General features: G+C 34.3%; 4 protein-coding genes across 4 annotated transcripts; all 4 read right to left on the reverse strand.

The window, feature by feature from the left end:
• Positions 1 to 1,448: 1,448 nt before the first annotated feature.
• LOC145600950 (eukaryotic translation initiation factor 5A) lies at positions 1,449 to 3,886 on the reverse strand. Its single transcript, XM_081656831.1, has 5 exons — positions 3,690 to 3,886; positions 2,831 to 2,953; positions 2,692 to 2,748; positions 2,530 to 2,604; positions 1,449 to 1,813 (listed from the first exon to the last, which is right to left on the reverse strand). The coding sequence occupies exons 1-5, from the start codon at positions 3,810 to 3,812 to the stop codon at positions 1,712 to 1,714; spliced, it is 480 nt and encodes a 159-aa protein (XP_081512957.1). The 5' UTR covers positions 3,813 to 3,886; the 3' UTR covers positions 1,449 to 1,711.
• Positions 3,887 to 5,076: 1,190 nt separating this feature from the next.
• LOC145602044 (mitotic checkpoint protein BUB3.3-like) lies at positions 5,077 to 12,592 on the reverse strand. The gene is made up of 9 exons (XM_081658155.1): positions 12,074 to 12,592; positions 11,844 to 11,974; positions 10,778 to 10,860; positions 8,100 to 8,351; positions 7,821 to 7,881; positions 6,522 to 6,602; positions 6,367 to 6,448; positions 6,132 to 6,232; positions 5,077 to 5,346 (listed from the first exon to the last, which is right to left on the reverse strand). Exons 1-9 carry the CDS (start codon positions 12,176 to 12,178, stop codon positions 5,262 to 5,264), a joined length of 981 nt encoding a protein of 326 aa, XP_081514281.1. The 5' UTR covers positions 12,179 to 12,592; the 3' UTR covers positions 5,077 to 5,261.
• A 708-nt stretch (positions 12,593 to 13,300) lies between these two features.
• On the reverse strand, positions 13,301 to 16,150 carry LOC145600165 (eukaryotic translation initiation factor 5A-4-like). The gene is made up of 5 exons (XM_081656065.1): positions 15,925 to 16,150; positions 14,499 to 14,621; positions 14,348 to 14,404; positions 14,179 to 14,253; positions 13,301 to 13,660 (listed from the first exon to the last, which is right to left on the reverse strand). The coding sequence occupies exons 1-5, from the start codon at positions 16,045 to 16,047 to the stop codon at positions 13,559 to 13,561; spliced, it is 480 nt and encodes a 159-aa protein (XP_081512191.1). The 5' UTR covers positions 16,048 to 16,150; the 3' UTR covers positions 13,301 to 13,558.
• An 804-nt stretch (positions 16,151 to 16,954) lies between these two features.
• Positions 16,955 to 19,477, reverse strand: LOC145601723 (cell division topological specificity factor homolog, chloroplastic-like). The gene is made up of 2 exons (XM_081657786.1): positions 19,250 to 19,477; positions 16,955 to 17,768 (listed from the first exon to the last, which is right to left on the reverse strand). Exons 1-2 carry the CDS (start codon positions 19,343 to 19,345, stop codon positions 17,160 to 17,162), a joined length of 705 nt encoding a protein of 234 aa, XP_081513912.1. The 5' UTR covers positions 19,346 to 19,477; the 3' UTR covers positions 16,955 to 17,159.
• Between the last annotated feature and the right edge of the window lie 413 nt (positions 19,478 to 19,890).

Below are 19,890 nucleotides of genomic sequence, written 5' to 3' on the forward strand. Positions count from 1 at the left end.
ATCATAAAGCAAAAAAATAGGAGAGAAACCCACCTCCCTATAAGTCATTTTTTTCTTATAAATAAAAAAAATTCCAAATATAATTTAACAATGGTAAAAGATCCAAAGGGAGTTCCACTAACCCTATTTGCCTAAATTATTTTCACCGAAACACATATATTTCCTCTATTGAAAGGTTCTGACTTTCATGCTTGCAATGCATAGTTTTAACCCTTTTCTATAATTATATAAGTAGTAAAAAAACAAATAATATTACTCTTTTTTTTTTTTGAGGGAATAATATTACTCCGTAGATTATATATTGCAAAAATATAAATTAAAACGAATTTAACAAAATCTCATTAAAGTGTATTTTGCTAAACAGATACTTCCTCCGTTCTTTTTTACTTGACCCGCTTTGACTTTTACACTATTCACCACCTCTCCTTTGACCGTCTTTTATGAATAGTATATAAGGAAAAACATATTCATGTGAGATTTTATTGAATTTGTCTCAAAAAGTACTATCATAATATATAACTTTTGTAATTTTTATTAATGGAGAATTAAAGTTATTGATCGTGAAAGTTTTGCATTGACAAGCATGATAAAAGAAACAGGTCAAGTAAAAAAGAACGGAGGAAGTAATCAACAACACTTTTAAAAAAAATTGTGAATAGGGGTATTAATTTTCAAATGTTACAAACTTGCAATTATTCCATAAAAGAGAATGGAGAAATGGAATGATTTAATGTCCATATATAACTCCCTCCAAAAAAATTAATGTACATGTATAATTATGACATACTTCGTATATGACATATTGACCCTCCATCACATAGCATGGCCCCAAACATCACAATTTGGGACTTTACAATCCACAAATTCCCTTTGTTTCCCCAAGAACCAATTTGCATCATTTTGTTCCTATTTTACAACTGATGAACTACTATAGCTGCATTTGCACTCCAACAAGCACTTCAATCTATCCACAATTTGACAGACAACACAAGAATATACCAAGTTTACTAACATCCATATAAGATTTTACCAATGTTAACATCTGCAATATTTGTACTCCGTATTATACTTTATACCCTACTTAAATTAGGGTATAATAAAAGAACTGAAGTATGCATTCCTCCCCAAATTGCAAATGACAAGTGATAACAAATATACCATTTTAACAGAAATCAAATCTTCCTATACTATCAAAAGTAAACATAGCATGTCTGAGAATTCTTTCCCAACAGTCTTTGCAATATTTCAAAAATCATCAGACTGAAGGTCATCCTATGATTCTGATTACAGATTTATATCAAACTATGCCAATCAACTAGACTCCATCACTGAACAGTTACAATAAGGGACATTCTTTATTTATTTGTTTATTATTGGGATTAGGGGCGTTCCAACTTCATTTCACTTCAATCCAACAAGAACGATCCTGTTCATCAGAGGAAACTCGATTCACAAATTCAAAGATTTCATATAGATTAACCCAAGACCACAGTACCAATACATCTAATAGGAAGCAGTTTGAAGATGATAAAGATGATAAGAAGTCGACATATAGAGTGTTAAAAGAAGAGCTAATATGAGGCTCCATTACAGAAGTCTTCACCAGCATATTCTCAAAACACATGAAACCTGAGTAAAGCTAACAATATCAATATTAATATATTTCACTCCACGCTATGCCTTAGGTAACTTGAACCGATCAGGAGTCAATTTACTTGGGTCCAATATCCTTGAGACCACAGATCTGTTCTTCTCCCATGGCACACTGCACACTCACAATCAGGTCTTTTCCCTCGGCAAATCCATCCTTGATCTGTAAAACATAGAGCAATGCATGTTATTAGCAACTGACTATTCCATGAAAGTTTTAGATGAAAAGGAATAACATGGATCAGATCATATATACAGGCAAAATTGCTCATAAATTTAACAACCAATGCTGCAAATGCTGATGATGAGCTTACCATAGACTTAAAAGCATGCAACATTGTAATGTGATGCACATTGCCACGAAGACTATACATCTCAATTCACATGAAAACAATCCATTTATTTCCACAACAAACCGTTCACTGGCTCACACCCCAAAACACTGAACCCCTCTTGCAGCCTTGTCCCAAAGGGAAAAGGTAAATTACAAAGACTTCAGAATAAAAGCAAAGAAAAGAGTCCTGTTACTTAAGTTGCAATGGCAGCTAAGAGGCAGTTTGAGTCATTCAAAAAAACGTTGACACCCACTAGGCAATTTGCGAGAAGAACAATTGTAATGATAACCTTTGTCATGACAGCTCTTCTACAGAAATAAACCTATCAAGCCTACCAACGCATTAAACATGTTGAAAGAAGCTTGATTGTAATCAGAATCAATATAGCCATTCATGAAAGTACATTATGGGCTCCCAAAACTGTGAAAATTTTAAAGATTAAAGGATAAAAGCTGGATAAAGTAAACAATCACAGCATCACTTAAAAACATATAACAAGGACAATGCAGACTAAGGCAAATAGCAGTATACAGTATACACAGACCTGCTTCAGCAGAGCTTCATCGGTTGGCAGCTTCAAGTCATCCTTAGTGTCTCCACTATCAGTCAGCAGGCTCACCTGAAATAGTATTTGTATTAGACAACAGGCACCCAAATGTTAAAGGATCAAGCCAAACAAAATCACATTAGATACTAGTATACTCACAAAACCATCCTCGGTTATGTCAAGGAGCTGGTAATCAGTACGAGTGACATGGGGAACCTGCAAAATCATTGACGAATTCCAATTTAGTTCCAGAAAAAAAACAGTATGAAAAAGAAAGAAGTCATGGATAGGGCCATACATCACAATTATGAGAAGATGGAACAATATCCTCAAGCTTCTTCCCATTGAAAATATCAATACCAACAAAGTTACATTTGGCATGGCCATGCTTGCCGGTCTTGGAGGTGGATACTTCAACTACCTGCAATATCAAAACAAGATTTGCAGTAAGTAATTTGATTTTTGTAAGCATTCTGACTTTTTCATTGCAAAAGTATTAATCTTGATAACAAAAACAGACACTTTACGAAAAACCCATAAAAGACACTTTCAACTGACTCAGAAACAACCAAAATCATGACAATCCCTTCTCTTCCCAAACAAAAATTATAATGAACTACAATCTAACAATGCCTATTCAATAGGATTACGGAAATAAAAATAAAACATAACTCATCAAAAAACAGTTTGAACGAATTGCCAAAATCTAACCCGGCATCACAAATCTGTACACACAATTGACGGTTTAATTGAAAACATTGCAAGGAAAACGAAGGTTTAATTTATCTTCAATCAGCATCATATACAAGTAACAGATAATTCAGACAATAACAAACATTTTTCAAATCATATTTGTATCTCCCAAAACAGGATGATAAATTTGTAGCTATCTTACTCGTATTTTCCAAACAAATCAAATTGCAACCAAAAAAATCAGGAATATGAAACATAAAACTGACCAAAAACGCTAAAAAAAGGCGAATCGCAACAGAAATTGAAAGCAATCGTTATCATTTCTAAATAATCTCACAAAAAACCTAAAATCCGAGCTAAAAGCAAAGTCAAATGACAAAATTTCACTCTTTCAAAACAAAAATCAAATCAAAGAGTAATTTGAAGCAAAAAAAAAAAAATGAAAATGAAAATAGAGAAAAAACCTTGCAAGGGCGATTCTTGATGACGATGTAACCATTCTTACGGATGGTACCAGCTTGCTGAGGGAAAGTCTTGGAGGCTCCGGCATCAGCCTTGGACTCGAACTGGTGTTCTTCGTCAGACATGGTTATGGCGTCTTTTTTTGGAGAGAGAAAGTTTCAGAAAACCTAATTTTATTTTAAATAAATAAAAAGCCGTCGGCGTTTTTCCTAAGCAGGAGTGTGGCTCTTATATTTGGTATAGAGCAATTTTATTCAGGAGATTTTTTTTATTTAATTATTATATTTTTATTGACTTTTTTATCCTTTCGAAGTTTTTGTCAAAAAAAAAAAAAAATTAGAAAATTCAATCTCTCATTGATAACTTTTGTAAACCTTAACCATGGAGTAGTAAGAAAATTTTCTCATCTCTCTACTTACAAGCGTTCGACCAGTATAACAAGATTAGTTGATCTATGAGAATTGCTAGTTCTTAGGATTTTTTCATCCATATATTTTTTTTTTATTTAGAATTAAACACGTTTTTTGAATTTCATCTACGAAAGCAGAAGGGCGAGGGTGAGAATTGATCACAGGATCTCTTTAAAGCGGGAGGAAAGCTCTAACCACTTGAGCTATCCCTCACTCTCGCTTAGTTAGATCTTTTTTCATCTACGTAGTATTTTCGTTTGTCTGTAGATTAAAAATGTTTTTTTAGTATTTAAAATATGATCTTTGTAAAACCAAGATTATCGAAAATGAATAGCAGCATCAACTCCATCTTTACCCTTATCAATACTGTATTTCAAAAGCTAAAAAATTCAAGGGTATTGTCATAAAATAAAAGAATTTGACTTCTTAACAGTTAACACATTCTTGTCAAAGGCTTAGTTTAAATCTGCTTTTGTCTATAGGGAATTTCTTTCAATTACAGCTTGTGGAAACAATAAAAGCTTAAACAAGGCCAATTAACTCCGATGCATCTTCAATTCTTCATCTCATCATCATTGTAGCTTAGATGACAATTCACATAAGTAACAAGACTGCAAGAATTGGCTGATATTCAATGGAAAATGAAACCTGGCACAACCTAACAGCAAAACCCCTTCAAAAGATGAAAATCTTTAACCATTAACATCAGATAAAAGATGCACTGAGCACTTTTAAGACAAAAGGGTGGCAATCAAGAAGACTCAATCTTAGCTGCCCGCTTGCAAGATTGTGTTGTAAATTCAGCAAGATGTGTAGGTTCACAGTCAACGAGTAGCGCATGAAAGTTATGTTTGCAGCATATGATATCAGACAGATTATAGTTGTTTAGGTGTGCCTCATCTCCTAGTTGGAAAAGCTCAGACCTTAGTAAATGCAGAAAATGAATAAGATGGAAAAAAGCCAGCAACGAACAAAGCTGTGTCTTTAACAGAGAGCTGTTATTCTTCAATCTAATTGAAAAACATACAACTTATAATTAGCTAGGTAATAAGCAACTTTGAGTACATTGTAGTACATAACAGAGAGTGAGTTGCATCCTAAATGAGAAATTACAATGCCTAATTATATTGAGAAAGAATCTACATTGTCAGTTGGAATCCACCACTATCTCCGAGCAGAGCTCCCAACTGCTGCAGATTTCAGATTACTTTCACCCAATTCTTGAATGAATATTTGAGGATGGTTTTCTCTGTTAAAAGTGATTCACTTTAGTAAGGCTCCACAGCCAAAGAACTTGCTGAATTATATCAGTGGAAAATACAAGCAAACAAAATGTAAGAACAAGATTTATATTTTCTTAGAATTCAAAAGTTGGAGTTCAGATGCAGAACAAATGCAGAATCCGGCATTCGTTAGCATTGTTTATGGCCGAGAATGCAAGTAAAACCCCACAAAAAAGAACCTGTTTATTTAAGAGCTTAAGCTTAAGCTCAACTTGCCAAATAAAAACCTTCCCAACATCTGATTATTAGCAAAGGGCCTGTAATATTAGCACTTCTAACTTTCTTAAAAATATCATTGGCACTACTCCCTCAGTCCCTTCGTCCCAAATTCATCTTCAGGCTTTTCATTTTGGAGTGTCCTAAAAAACTTCACCACTCTTTTTCCCCGTTTATTTCTCCAGCACATCAATCTTTTTCAAATTTCCCAACACTTTCTGTTACTTTTTCTCACTCTAACCACTTTCAATTATTAATTCTATATATAACTAGTATTCTTAACCTCCGAGCCAATTTCGAGTGAAGATAAATTAAGGACAGTGGGAATAATTTTTAAGCAATATACATATCATACATAACCAATATTTACAGCAGCCCACACATATATCAGCCGCTAGCACCTTTGAAAATTTTACCATCATTTCATTTATACTATTCCTTACGACATTGCAACTGTTATTGGAATCTTAAAGAGATGATAAGTTGACAACACACTCAAGGAAAGACATTTAAGGAAGGAGGGCAGAGATCTTACATTTCATTAGCTTCTTGGTATGTATAACTTGAAGCAACTGCCAAAAGCTCCCCTGTATGGTTATATGATAACGAAGCCACACTATTTGGATATCTTGCAAGCTGCAAAAACAATTCATATAAGTTGCTTAGATTGACTGTTTAATCTGGAAAAAAAGCACATAAGCCATATGTCTCAAAGGGTGGTGAGAAAGAGAGGGAGTCAACTTATATGCTTCAAGAGCAGAGGAATATACCTCTAACAATCTCTTTCTGTTTGAACCATCCCATGCAATGACATGACCCTCATTATCACCAGTGACAAAAACACCTGGAAGACTGTTAAATCACCTAATTAATTATAAAAGCTTCAACAACCAAAAAACATAACCAACAATGGAAGAATACATACGATTGACTGAAGGCAATATCATTCACAGTTACAAGATGATACTTTCCTTTTGTTGATTTTGGAATACATCGAAACGTATACCTGTGAAAATTTCACAGTACAATAAGAATCATGAGAATACCTCTGACTCAAAAGTATTCAGCAACTTGAAAAGGCTACAGGCAAAAGGCAGCAAGGACTGGACTGCCCGGCAACTATATGAAATGAGAGATCAAATAAGAATTATAATAGCAGACTAGAACCACATCAGCTGCCAATTGTTAATTGTTTTATTATACTCCATATATGCAGTCTATTATACCCAAAAAAAAAAATCACTTAAAATAATTTTTACAGGAAAATATTAAATACAGACATATAACCTATGGTATAAGCCTTATGGTCAAAAGCAAAAAGACAAAAACATTCTATTTTTCCAAATGACATCCAGTTAGTAATGCCTAAGCATCAATGGCTAAATTTCTGGGGTTCTGCTATATTTAGGCTCCATTTGTTTTGACAGAAAATTTTCTTAGGAAAAGGAATTTCCTGTCGTCTATAGTTTGGTTTGTAAAGAAAGGAAAACATTCCCGAATGTGGAAAATAGTTTTCCTAGTAGAGGAAAACATTTTTCTTTTAAAATGAAGTAATGCCAACTTTTCCTCCCTACCAATAGCTATTTTCTCCCCTCCCATCCATCTTCTCGCTTCTATTCCTATATTCTTCTGTATTTATAATTTTTTTGTAAGGAAACTAATTTTACAATTGTATTTTCCCTCCCATCCATCTTCTCCGTTCTATTCCTATATTCTTCTGTATTTATAATTTTTTTTGTAAGCAAACTAATTTTACAATTGTGTTTTCTATTGAAAATTGTTTTCCATGAAATATCATTTTCTTAAAAAATGTTTCCTAAAAAGAAAAATTGACAATGAAATTTACTGTATAAGAATAGATATACTGGCATTATTTGAAAACAGGTTTCCAATAGCTACCCTTAACTGTATTCCAATCAAATCCAATGAACTGAACAATGATATCAAACTTTACTGATTGTAACATCTATGTTTAGTCAGGTGGTTGGAGACTTGAAAACAGATTGGGCATATCTTAAATCAATTTGTGGTACATCAGCTTTTAACATATTGTTTCTAACATCTAGACAGAGCTGCAAATGCTCTAGATGCTAACCAATATTCAAATAGCCAGTCATCATCAAAGTAGAGATCATAGAGAAAATTAAGGAGAATGGCTCCCTATATTGCATATTGTAACAAACATTCATGCAAAAAGTTCCAGCTTTATACACGAGTAGATTACCCCTTCTCTTCTGAATGTGATTGTAGTGTCACGTGACCATCAAGCGACCCAACCGCAAAGCCTAAATGCAAACCAATGGTTTAGTTTAGAGTAAATGTGATTTCATCACAAGATAGAGATAGAATGGCAGAAAGCAATTTGATAGTATTCCGAAAAGGTAACTATTATCCTTCATTCAAACCAAAGATTAATTTGAAAAAATATATATATATATATTAAAGATGCATGAATGTTTTTTTGCCAAAACTAAATGACTCTAGAACAGGAATCAAAAGGTACCTTTCTGGAATGCCATGGAGCGTAGACATCTTATCCTTTTATTCATTGACAAATCCACTGCTTGGATTGCTTCATTCAGTTTCCGCAAGTCATACTTACGCACTGAAGAACCAATGGCTGCTAACAACTCAACTCCGCATAGTGAAATAGACTCCACATGTGAATTGGAGCCAACCAAAGCATGTGAAGCCTTTGCTGAGCGTGAGTCCCATGATACTACATTTCCATCCCAACCAGCTGTTATCACTTTCCCTAGAGAAATAAGCAACTAATATTTAAGAGCTCGTTAGAACTTAAAAGAAGGAATTAATTTAGTAATGATAGTGCTCATTGCTTCCACAAAGCAGCCAAAATTGTCAAGCATGTTCAAACTTATAGACGATAAGATTGTTTGATTTAGTATCATGTCCAAGAAATTCATTCCTCTAAAATTCTTCAATGAAGAACACAAACTATATACTTTGTAATACAAAACACATTTAACAGCCTGCCTACAACAAGAACTTATAGCTTTAAAGATGGTCCACAAATTGTATCAGGCTCATACTCTGTATATGGGCCAGCTCTCAGTTAAAGTATAAAATAAAAATACCACAAGATGCCACCAAGTTCTTACATCATCTAGCATTACACACATGCGCAATTCACTACGATTTCTTATGATACTAAAACTCTATTAGTGTTATCACAAGTCTGGCATTTCTATATAAAAGTTTAAGTTCATAGAGCAACAAACATGTTAGGTGAGCTGCCATGTAAAACTTGAGGGTGAAGCAGCAATAAAGTTCATGGAGATGATTGATGACGAGTATCAGATTACAATATTTTGGAACCTCCCAGTTGTGATAAGGCAAAAGAGAGATGGACAAGCCAAGGTCAATAACATGGGTTTCATGTGAGCTTAATGGGTAAGTATTCTGGTATAGGTTGTACGCAACTCCATTTACCAAAGAACGTCATAATAATTTATTGTTTCATTTAAATCTCATGAAAACATGTATTATGGTTATGAGTTAACTGATCTAGCACATTAAAAGTCCTGCAAGTATTCCACTCCAAGCTATATGCCTCTTTTGTGGGAGTATCTATTTATTATACTATTGTCCTTTGATGCTTGGTTTCCCATTAGTTATGATGAATTAAATCTTTGTTGGGACCATTGCCTAATCATCTGGCCTTTATGCTTAATTATATTCATACTGAGCTCTTAGATGAGTAAAATATTGTTATTCAAGTTACAAATCGATTGACCATTAATAGTCTTATCGCAATACCTCACTTTCTGGAGTGGTCTTCTGCTTATACAAAAGTAAAAGAAAGGGGAGAGATAACATATGTGTTAATGAGATCTTTTGGTATCACATTGCTTTGATAACTGGACAGACCTGTATATAGGGGTGCATACTATTCTTTTTTGTCTCATGCCATAATTTTAAGGCTATGCTGTTCTCTAGGTTCCTTGAAATGAATTGCAGGAAGACTAATCCATATCGGATATTTGGAGCAGAATCATTTTCGTTGCTATCATAATCTGATTCTGGTACATTCACAGTCCAACTAATGGCTCCTTTTTTCTTACTTATGTTGAAGTATTTGTGACATTGATAAATCAGATAAGATGTTGACTTGGTGCAAATTGTTACTCCAGTGGTGCCCATTTCATACTTTATTAGCTGGAGCTGAAATAGCTGCTTTCTGATTTAAAATTACAATCCTTCTCAATACCCTTCTTACTATCACATATCAGAAGTTTTAACTTTTAACTGTACGCAATAGGGCTAAGGCGTTAATGACTTAATGTGTTCTACTAGCTATACTAGATAAGACTTAAGAACTGTGTGTTGTGGGGACTGGGGAGGTTGAGTTAAGGCAACAAACTCTTAAGAGGTCTAGGGCATCAAGATCATATAATTTTTTTTTAAATATAAAAAAAAATTATTGATCCTTAAGTAGTACAGTTTGGTGTCTATCATCATCCCATTATGAGCGGCAAGCCGGCAAGTGGGCTTGACACAGAATAAGAGGAAATTGCCTTCTAATCTTATTTCTGACTTTGGAATTTACTGCTTAATATCAACATTGCATCAACTTGACCGACTCTAGTGAAACTGCTTACCAGAGTTTTTCTATAAAGCTGTCTAGCAAAGGAAGAATTTTTCTACAAAGCTGTTTAGCAAAGGAAAGCGGGAGAACTGTCGAGCTTGAGAAGGAAAGGGTTAGGGTAGGGAAGAGAGTTGTTTATGAGCTTATAGGAAATAATTTGATAAGATTAAGAGTTTGTAATAAGCTAGAATGAGGTGTCATTCATAATTCAATTGGCATTACAGACCTAAGTGATCCAATATTCATACCATTTAAGAGAAGCAGAGATGTTGTAAAGAGCATGAATATAGATTTACAGGGAATTTTCTATTTATTTAGCTGCTTTCTTTAATGTGGTTATTATAAAATTATACATAATCTGATAACTTTATCCTCTAATTAATGCAAGAAAAAGGACTATCCTACATTTCCAGGATAGAAGAATGTTAAATCTGCCCTCAAATTATAATGTAGTGACCATCACTAGTTCACTACTTTTTTTTTTTTGAAAGCTCACTAGTTCACTACTTACCACAAAGCATTTGCCTCCTAAATTACTTTTTATCACATCAATTGCTCTACCAAATACTACTCACCTGTTTCAGGAGAATACTCAATGCAATTTGCTGAATCTTCATGTTTTCCAATGATGTCATACGCCCCAGAGTGTAAGTCATACCTAAGAAAATCCAGCCGCAACAAAGTAATAAGTAATAACCATGTTATTCTCAAACATAGCACGTAAAGAGGTGTTGACATAAATAAATCAATACACACGAGGGCAAAAATTATGTAGCCAACCGAAATTAAATGAATAGACACAAGGGTAAACACTTCCCATCTAACACTTCAGGTATTTTAGTACCTAACATATATAGAGTTCTCCTATTCTTCATATTTAACAAAAACAAATACTACCCCATTACACGAGAGACACCCAAAGTCTTCCTTGCAGTTCAAGTGTTAGATTCCAACCCTTTTTTAAGTCCTTTCCATGCATTTTCTAGGCTTGTGTTCGCTAGAAATCAAAATAAAGCTCTTTATGGAGTGATGATCAATGAACGAGAAATCAAAGCTTCATGCACCTTGTCTCACTTTAATACTGTTGTTCATATTTACTTAATTTCAGTTTAGTTCAGTTCAAATCCTAATTTCCCTCTCTCATAAAATATTCATTTCAGCTCAAGCTCAGCTCAGTTCAGCTCCAATCAGTTCAGTTCAGTTCAGTTCAACTCCAATCAGTTCAGTTCAGCTCAGCTCAGTTCAGTAAATGTGAATAGACCCTATGTTGTACGCCAATATGACTTGCCTTATTCTATATCAAAATCCATACTTTATTTTAACATTATATTCAAACAACCTAAACAAACCGCCTAAGCTTATTAGGGTGTAAAATCACAACTCACATACCAAAAATCACTAGCAGGGATTATAAGAGTACAATTTCACCCTTAAGTTCTTCCTTATCTCTCCTACATTCTCTCCCATTCTCAATATCTTCCTTCAATTTTCATTCTTTCTTGCCTTTTAGAGTAAAATTGCAACTGCTCCCATGAAGTGGGTAATAAATTGGATAATAATTACAATTTCATTATGCAACTATTGAATAATATTATGCCCAAATTTCAACAAAAACCAAATTTTCAGGGAAAATAAAACTACCTGAAAACGGAACCATCAGAAGCAGCAGAAAAAGCAACAAACTCATTCTGAAAACAGCAATCAAGAACTGCAGCTTCTGTTTGAACTTCTAATCTAAGCTTACTGCTTTCCGCATCCACCAACCTAATACTCTAAAAACAATTGAAGAGAAAATTAATTAAATTGAGTTAAAATTTAGAAGAAAATTGTGAATAAAAATTTACGAAGAAGCAAATAATACTAGTACTTACAGAATCCCAAGAAGAAATGAGTAGATTGTTGGATTCTGGTGCAAATCGCACACGAGTAATTGCATCTTTAATGGGTTGTTCGAAATTTAAACAATTTCCACTCATTTCCCCCAAAATAAAAGTTCCAAAAATTGGGATTTTTAGTTTCTAAAAGTTTGAGTAAAACTTAGGGGGAATATAGAATCATTGAATCAAGGATAGAAGGATTTGTTTGCCCTAGAAAAAAAATACTTGGTATTAGTGTTGAGTATGAAGAGACGAACTCGGAACTCCTGGTCTATTTTTTGAATTCCCGCTCAAAAGATCAGTAAGAAGTGCCCAAGTCGAGTAAAAGGATAGCAAATACAGCCGACCAAAACTACGAGTAACAACTTGGAGTACTTCACGAGAAGAGGTGTCAATTTGGGTCACTTATCGAGTGGTCCGACTCAATTGAAACTAGCTGAGCAAAACTAGACAAATGGGGAAAAATAATTTTTTAGTATTCAGTTCTAACTGTGAATCGGATTAGAACGAATTTCGTCGGTCGGATCAGCTTTGACACTTTTATCTAATTTGCATCTGATTGACTAAAAAAAAAAATCTGAATTCAATCTATTGATGTAAACGATAGATTAGAAAATAAGTTAAAAGGGGTACAATTAAAGAACATTGATACGAGTGTCTTCGACACACAGAAGTTAGAAAAGTCTTCTCTCACACCTACTCGTATAAATTAAAAGATTATATAATTTTTTAACGTGGAGAGTTTAAGGGAGCATTCCTTTCATTTGAATTGTACATCATTTCACCTTTCATAAATTTCTCTAGAGCAACTTTGTGGGTTTTCTCCCAATACTTGGGTTCTCACGGTAATTTTGTTGTTTGACTTTCTTTTCTTCATACTTGAATTACTTGCTAAACTTCTCATTAATTGTTAGTAATTACTCTCTAAGTCCTAACAATATGCAGTAAAAGCCAGGCTTTATTTGGTGTAGTTTAGGACTTTAGGGTTAGATTTCTGTTGATTCTAATCACAGATTCATTCAAAGAGTTATGAGTTAGTGGCTAACACGGATTCTAATCATTTCATCAGAGTAAATGCGTTAGTAATCACAGATTAAATCTATGATGATCAGAGTAAATGCGTTTGTAATCAAGGATTCTAATCACGGATTCATCCAAAGAGTAGAAGCCTTATAGGCCTAGAGCTTAAATCTAGGCATCTAGCCAACAGAGGAATATTGATTGATTAAAAAGCACAAATTTCATATCAGGGCATCAAAAATATCAATACATTTTTAAAATTGAAACAGCTTGCTTAATTTGATAACAATGGTCAACATAAAGAGTCAAACCTTAAGAGAGAGGAGCTAATATGAGGCCCCTTGACATAGTCTAATCATTTTCAGCATAAACTCAAAATACATGATATCTCAGAAAAGCTAACACCACACATATTTCATGCTCTAATGCTTCAGGCAACTTGAATCGATCAGAAGTCAGTTACTTGGGTCCGATGTCCTTGAGGCCACAAATTTGTTCTTCTCCCATGGCACTCATCACACTCACAATCATATCTTTACCCTCGGCAAATCCTTCAGTGATCTACAAAAGCATTGCAATATTAATAATTAACCATTCCAAGGAACTTTCAGATAAAAGTGTAATACGCTAAAAATTATGAAAGTAGTCCGTAAGGGTTACAGCTACCTCAAAAAACTTGTCACAGGAGTTGGAAAATATATAATTGTGCATTATATGATGCACATAAAAACAATCATTGTACAAATCAATTCACAAGACACAGCACTTCAACATAACTTTTCAGCTCACTGTGCAGAAGGTAGATACCAATGGGCATAAACAATAACCAATATGAGAGTACTAAAAATTTCCGTGACAACTAGAGGTTGTCGATTCAGCAAACAATGCACACATTAGTGAGAAGGATTGGAATCATTACCTACATTCATTCATGAATGTAGAGCCAAGCTCCAAACCTTTTGAAAACTGAAGGACTAGAGCTTATAACAAAAATGTAATCAATGGCTTATTTTGAGAAACAAAAAGCAGGGACAACTCGAATTTAAACAAGCAGTAGCATACAAAGTAATTATACAGACCTGTTTATGCAGAGCCTCATCAGTTGGGAGCTTCAGGTCATCCTTAGTGTCTCCATTATCAGTCAGCAAGCTAACCTGAAATGCTTTTGCATCAGACAATAGACAACCAAAAAAATGAAGGCTCAAGCCAAACAAAACTATGGAGTACATTAAAAACTATTATACTTACAAAACCATCCTCAGTTATGTCAAGGAGCTGGTAATCAGTACGAGAGACATGGGGAACCTGCAAACCAATGATAAGACCCATTAAGTTTAAAGAAAGAGCAAAATGAATGAGATACAGGGGATAAAAAGAAGAAAGTAAAATAGAACTATACATCACAATTGTGGGAGGAAGGAACAATATCCTCAAGCTTCTTCCCAGTGAAGATGTCGATACCAACAAAGTTACATTTAGCATGCCCGTGCTTGCCAGTCTTGGAAGTGGAAACTTCAACAACCTGCCATATCCAAACAACAATTGTGGTGAGAAAATTGATGTCCGTGAGCATCGCAACTTCTTCAAGTGCTATTTACAGAAAAAACTTTTACATTGAAGTCACTATCAATAATTCAAAAACTGCACTTGCCAACAAGACAGCTAAACACACACTCAAACACAAGAACTGAAGATTTTTGCTAGCAACCATCAACAAATTTACTACAGCATGACAAGGCCCATTAAACAGTCTGATAACAACTTTTCCTAACAATTTACGAAAATTTACTACAGCGTGACAAAGCCTATTTTCTATATACATACACAGAAAAAGTAAGACAAATTGATAAAAGCATAATTGAACCATCTCAAGACAGCAAACTTACGTACACAATCAACAGTGCATAGTAATCTTTTCGATCAAAAACTTAAGTATCAATATAATAGATTGCATAGAAACAAAATCCACTTTCTAGCTTTTTTCAAAAAAAAAAAAAAAAAAAAAAAAAAACCACTTTCTAGCTATTAGCTTTCAATACACAAACAAAGTAGTTCGGGTTCAGGAACATCAAAAATACCCAATTCAGATCTGCATAAAATAGGCCAAGTAAATTTCAGTAATGAACAGAGTCAGATGATGTTACAGCTGAAACTCTTGATAGCTAAGACAGATTACAGGCACTTCATTAGCAATGAATATGTTACTCCGACTCTTCATTTCACCTCACTAGTGTAATATACTACCACGAGGCGCTATATAAGCAACTAATATAGCACACTTTAGTACTTTTACATGTGCAACAATTCAACCTTCACAAGTTACTCATGAAACATGTCCTAACGTAATCTTTCAGATAACTATACTGCTAGTCTGCTATACATCACATTCATAAGATATATTGCTAGCCATTAATTTAAGCAACTTCATGTATACGGCAACATTACTAACTCATATAATATCAAAATTAATCAATGATGAAAAATAAAAAAAATAAAATAAAAAATCAATGCAAAGTTATCTTACTAAAAAACCCTAGAATGTAAGCTGAAAACGCCGTCAAATGATTCAATTTCATGTTAATACCATAATCCATTAAAAGAAACGAAAACAAATATAGAACCCAAAAGTCAACCAAACAACATCAATAACAACAAGGTATTGAAAACAATCGTCATTGTCATTAATGCAAAACATTTTCACTAAAACCCTAAAAAAAAAAAAGCACCCAAATCATTCAATCGTTCATGGTAAGCTACAGTTGAATCAATCGAAACCCCTAAAAAATCCGATTCAAAAAAAACAAAAAGGGGGGTTTAGGGTTTACCTTGCAAGGGCGATTTTTGATGTTGATGTAGCCACCCTTGCGAATAGTACCAGCTTGCTGAGGGAAGGTTTTGGAGGCACCGGAATCAGCCTTGGATTCGAACTGGTGTTCTTCGTCAGACATAGCTGGTTCTTCGAGATACAAAAATGGAGGAGAGAGAAAACGGAGAAAACCTAGCAAAGGAAGAAAGAGGTGCGTGAAATGTAAGCTGAGAGAGAGATAGTGTTTATATAGGGATTCGCGTCAGTGTGCGGTGATTCTGGCAATGTACAACGCTGATTTATTCGATAACAACGAATTTTAAATTTTTGGCATAGTAACTTTTGTAAACCCACCCTTTTTCCTCTTAAGGAAAATTTGGAATTTGATTATTCTTTTTTTGTTTTTTCAGTTGAAAATTATACCAAAGTAGGTCTAAGATGAAAAAAGAATTTGATTACTACAAGTTGATATTCCCACTATTTCATGTGAATGGGAAATGTTTATTTTGATGGTGGACAATCACAATTTTTTTGGGTATGGTATGTGTGCGCTTGATTGATCATTTTCATATGAATTAAAACTTAAAATAAATAGGATTTGAAGTAAACTTATGTATTGAAAGACAAAGTTATTGTCAGTGAATGTGATATGAACAACTCGTTATGACAATTCATATTAGCCACTCATTATGACAATTTGACAAATCATGTTACCCGACCCCAAATCATTTTGAGACTTATCCTTCGTAATAGTATTACAAATTCACTCAATTCTAACAAAACTTTCTAGACAACCAATTTACAAAGGAAAGGAATCAAAGGATACCTTCTGCCTTGTAGAAGGTGTTGTTATATATCGATTGAGGAATGACATCAACCAACAGCAAGCCTGTGACCTGCTCTCAATTAAGTTCAGTGTGCGAAATCATTTATGCGCAACATCTATCAACAACATTGCTAAAGCAAGTAGGCAATTGCCAGCTTATCAAGAAACAATACAAAACCCAATATCTATTAGAAACAGTCATTCCAAAATGATAGCCCAAGAAGGTTAAGAGAAAAAAAGAGAATAAATCTTTCAACCAATTCGGAGAATACATCTTATATATACAGAAAAACACATTATCAAAATGACAAAACCATCTGTAATGACCCCTAATGCAGAAGCCACAAATTCTCGAGATCTAAATTGGGGTCAAAAGTTGTCATCCCTGATACATGAGGCAACTAGTTACAGAGCTAACTTATGTTTGCTCATGTCATTGGGTTTTCATTTGGAAGGTAGAAATCAAATCTGACATCAACAGAACCTGACGTTTCTCCGTTGTCTTTGTATTCAATATTCATTACTGATCCAGACTCATCGTCCTCCTGATACTCAGGCTTCACTCGCCTTACAGGCACAGTCACAGAACACACAGTTCCAAGATCAGTATCAGTTGAAACATCAAGTTGCACTTTCTCTTGAGAATCAATCTCCACATAATCTGACAATGCACTGACAATGCTCTTCACTATCTTCCGTTTAGCCTCATCACTAACAGCACATCGATCAGCAAACAAGATCATCTTTAAACGCTGCTTAGCAATCATTGCATTGGAGTTTCTCTTTGTTTTTGGCGGAGGGAAAATAATCTTCCAAGCTAAGTTTAAACGATCAAAGAAGCTCATATTAATAGCATTAAGTAAAAAAGTCTCAGCATCTTCGCTGAAGGAATTTACAGATGACTTATCATCTCCAGTGACCCCAAAAGTCAGATTGGACTGGCAACGAAAATTGAAGCCATTAGACACAGTGCTCAACTTTTTCGGTGCATAGTCAAAAATACTAAGCCCACCACTTGGGAAGCTAGAAATGTCTACCTGCATTAAAGAGAAGAAAATTCTAAGTTAAGCTGCTGTGACTGGTAGTTGGGTTGTTCTTTTTAAAATTGGAAGTACTCCTACAAAAGCCAATTTTTACAATTTATTAGACAGTATCATCATTCACTATCAGTCCTGAGAAACAACACAGATTTTATTTTATAGAAGCATTTTAGCATTACTTGATAAGTTGATAAGCCATACACCAGTAACATCACTACAATCCAGCTCACACTGCAGTCAGTACCTAAAGCAACATGTAATGAAACTAATACTTACTGAATGTTCTCCTAGTAAACACATATCATCAACACTTACATTGAGAAGTAACAGATTTATCAGAAACAAAGGTTAGCTACTTCTTAATTGGCAGATTCAATTTGGAAGAAGCTAAATTTAGGCATAAAAAGAAAGAAAAAGAAAAGGTAAGAAAGAGAGGACTAGTCACTCATTCACACACCCGCTTTTCTATAAAAGTGGCCAAGATTAAGATAGATCAGCTAACTCGAAGCACCAGTCAGCAGAACGCTTAGAAAAATCAAGGCAGAATGGCAGATATTTGGCACACAACAAATAGAAGCTTTAAGTCATATACATTAGTCTGAGTGCATTCTAAGATTAATGTTACATAGTCTCAAATTCATCAACAAACTGCTTACCACATTGCCCAGCTAGAAAAATAAATAAAAATTAACACCCATTTATTGAGTTTACTTGCCCTGGAATCAAGATCTCCCAGAATAATTGTCCAAGTCCACTAACCTCTACATTACAGTCCATTCCAGATTGAACTTACCAACACTTGCTTGAATATTTCCCGACATTTTACTCTTTACCTTCACTAATAAACCCTATCTGAAAAGAAACTTAATATAAATTTACTCTACTTTCATGATAACTTTCGTTCTTGTTCATTCTTCCCATAATTATCCACCACCGCAATCGAAATATTCATATTAGGAAGCTTATCACCCCACCAATAACTACTAATCCAAGAATTAGAAGCTTCATCCCCCAGCACCACCTTCTACAAAGGCAATCAAATGAACTGAAACCTAACTAAACCCAAAATATGGCATAAGGAACGTCGTAAAGATGTTCGATAAATCAGTATAATTCCCTCTCTTCATCCTCCCTTTCCACAAAACCCTCAATTCAAACTCTCTCTACTTCACACCAAAATCCCAATCTTCTTCCAAAACATCCTCAAAAACCCAAAATTATACCTAAATCACAAACACAACCACAATACAGAATGCAAATCTAAAGCTAATACAAACCCTAATCAATTTCCAAATAACAAGCAAAACATAAGATCAATAAACCATGAAAATTCCAAAAACCCATCAAAATTTACATAATACAATAACAAATGAAAACATACCCATCTGAATTCCATACAAAAAACGATCAAAGACAAAGAAATTGACAGCAAATATAACAAAAAGTGCGTAAAATTGGAGGGAAAGGGGGGAAAAGACCTTAGAAGACGAATGCGAGGAGGAACGAAAAGGAAGATGATGAGTTCGATGAGGTGCGAGTGTTGCGAAAACTCTGAGATCCCCTGAAATCGCCATCTAATTTTCTTTCTCTTTCAGAAATTCACCGGCGCATTAACTCTTGTAGCTTGCTTGTTGAACGTTAAAGCTGAGACTTTGCAGAAAGAGAGGTTTTTGGCTTCTTCGCTTATTACGGCAGCGTTTTGAAGTTGTAGACAAACACAAGACCTACCATTAGGAGAAATTTTATTGTATGGTCTACAAAACAATATGATCAATGTTCCATTCCTAACAACAACAATTAGTTGTCGTCCTTCCCGACACTGATTAAGGTTTAGTGCACTTAATTGGTGATTTAGCTAGTAAACTTGAGGCTAATAGGCTATAGGGTTGAATCCTCACCATTGGTGATTTAGGGTCTGTTCTGATTGACTGAACTAAACTGAACTGAATATTTTATGAGATAAGGAAATTAAGAGCTGGACTAAACTGAAATTAATCGGAAGATAACAGACTAATATGAAAGGTGGGGTTATTAGAAAATAATTCAAAAATTGAGAATACTCTAAATAAATCGATCAAAGTTGGTGTTATTAAAGTTTTTTTTTTCTTTTTTTTTTTGG

The sequence above is a fragment of the Chenopodium album genome, chromosome 21 (genome assembly GCF_948465745.1).
Source record: "Chenopodium album chromosome 21, dcCheAlbu1.1, whole genome shotgun sequence".
Classification (NCBI taxonomy): domain Eukaryota; kingdom Viridiplantae; phylum Streptophyta; class Magnoliopsida; order Caryophyllales; family Amaranthaceae; genus Chenopodium; species Chenopodium album.

Excerpts from the sequence above, each read along its gene's own strand:
- LOC145600950 (XM_081656831.1), bottom strand. The coding sequence starts at position 3,812 with ATGTCTGACGAAGAACACCAGTTCGAGTCCAAGGCTGATGCCGGAGCC. Across the intron at positions 2,605-2,691 it reads ACATAACCGAGGATGGTTTT|GTGAGCCTGCTGACTGATAG; the intron begins GTGAGTATACTA and ends ATACTATTTCAG. Across the intron at positions 1,814-2,529 it reads ATGAAGCTCTGCTGAAGCAG|ATCAAGGATGGATTTGCCGA; the intron begins GTCTGTGTATAC and ends TATGTTTTACAG.
- LOC145602044 (XM_081658155.1), bottom strand. The coding sequence starts at position 12,178 with ATGAGTGGAAATTGTTTAAATTTCGAACAACCCATTAAAGATGCAATT. Across the intron at positions 11,975-12,073 it reads TCATTTCTTCTTGGGATTCT|AGTATTAGGTTGGTGGATGC; the intron begins GTAAGTACTAGT and ends AATTGTTTTTAG. Across the intron at positions 10,861-11,843 it reads TCTGATGGTTCCGTTTTCAG|GTATGACTTACACTCTGGGG; the intron begins GTAGTTTTATTT and ends GGATTTTCTTAG.
- LOC145600165 (XM_081656065.1), bottom strand. The coding sequence starts at position 16,047 with ATGTCTGACGAAGAACACCAGTTCGAATCCAAGGCTGATTCCGGTGCC. Across the intron at positions 14,405-14,498 it reads CTTCCTCCCACAATTGTGAT|GTTCCCCATGTCTCTCGTAC; the intron begins GTATAGTTCTAT and ends ATTGGTTTGCAG. Across the intron at positions 13,661-14,178 it reads ATGAGGCTCTGCATAAACAG|ATCACTGAAGGATTTGCCGA; the intron begins GTCTGTATAATT and ends ATGCTTTTGTAG.
- LOC145601723 (XM_081657786.1), bottom strand. The coding sequence starts at position 19,345 with ATGGCGATTTCAGGGGATCTCAGAGTTTTCGCAACACTCGCACCTCAT. Across the intron at positions 17,769-19,249 it reads CCTCGCATTCGTCTTCTAAG|GTAGACATTTCTAGCTTCCC; the intron begins GTCTTTTCCCCC and ends TCTTTAATGCAG.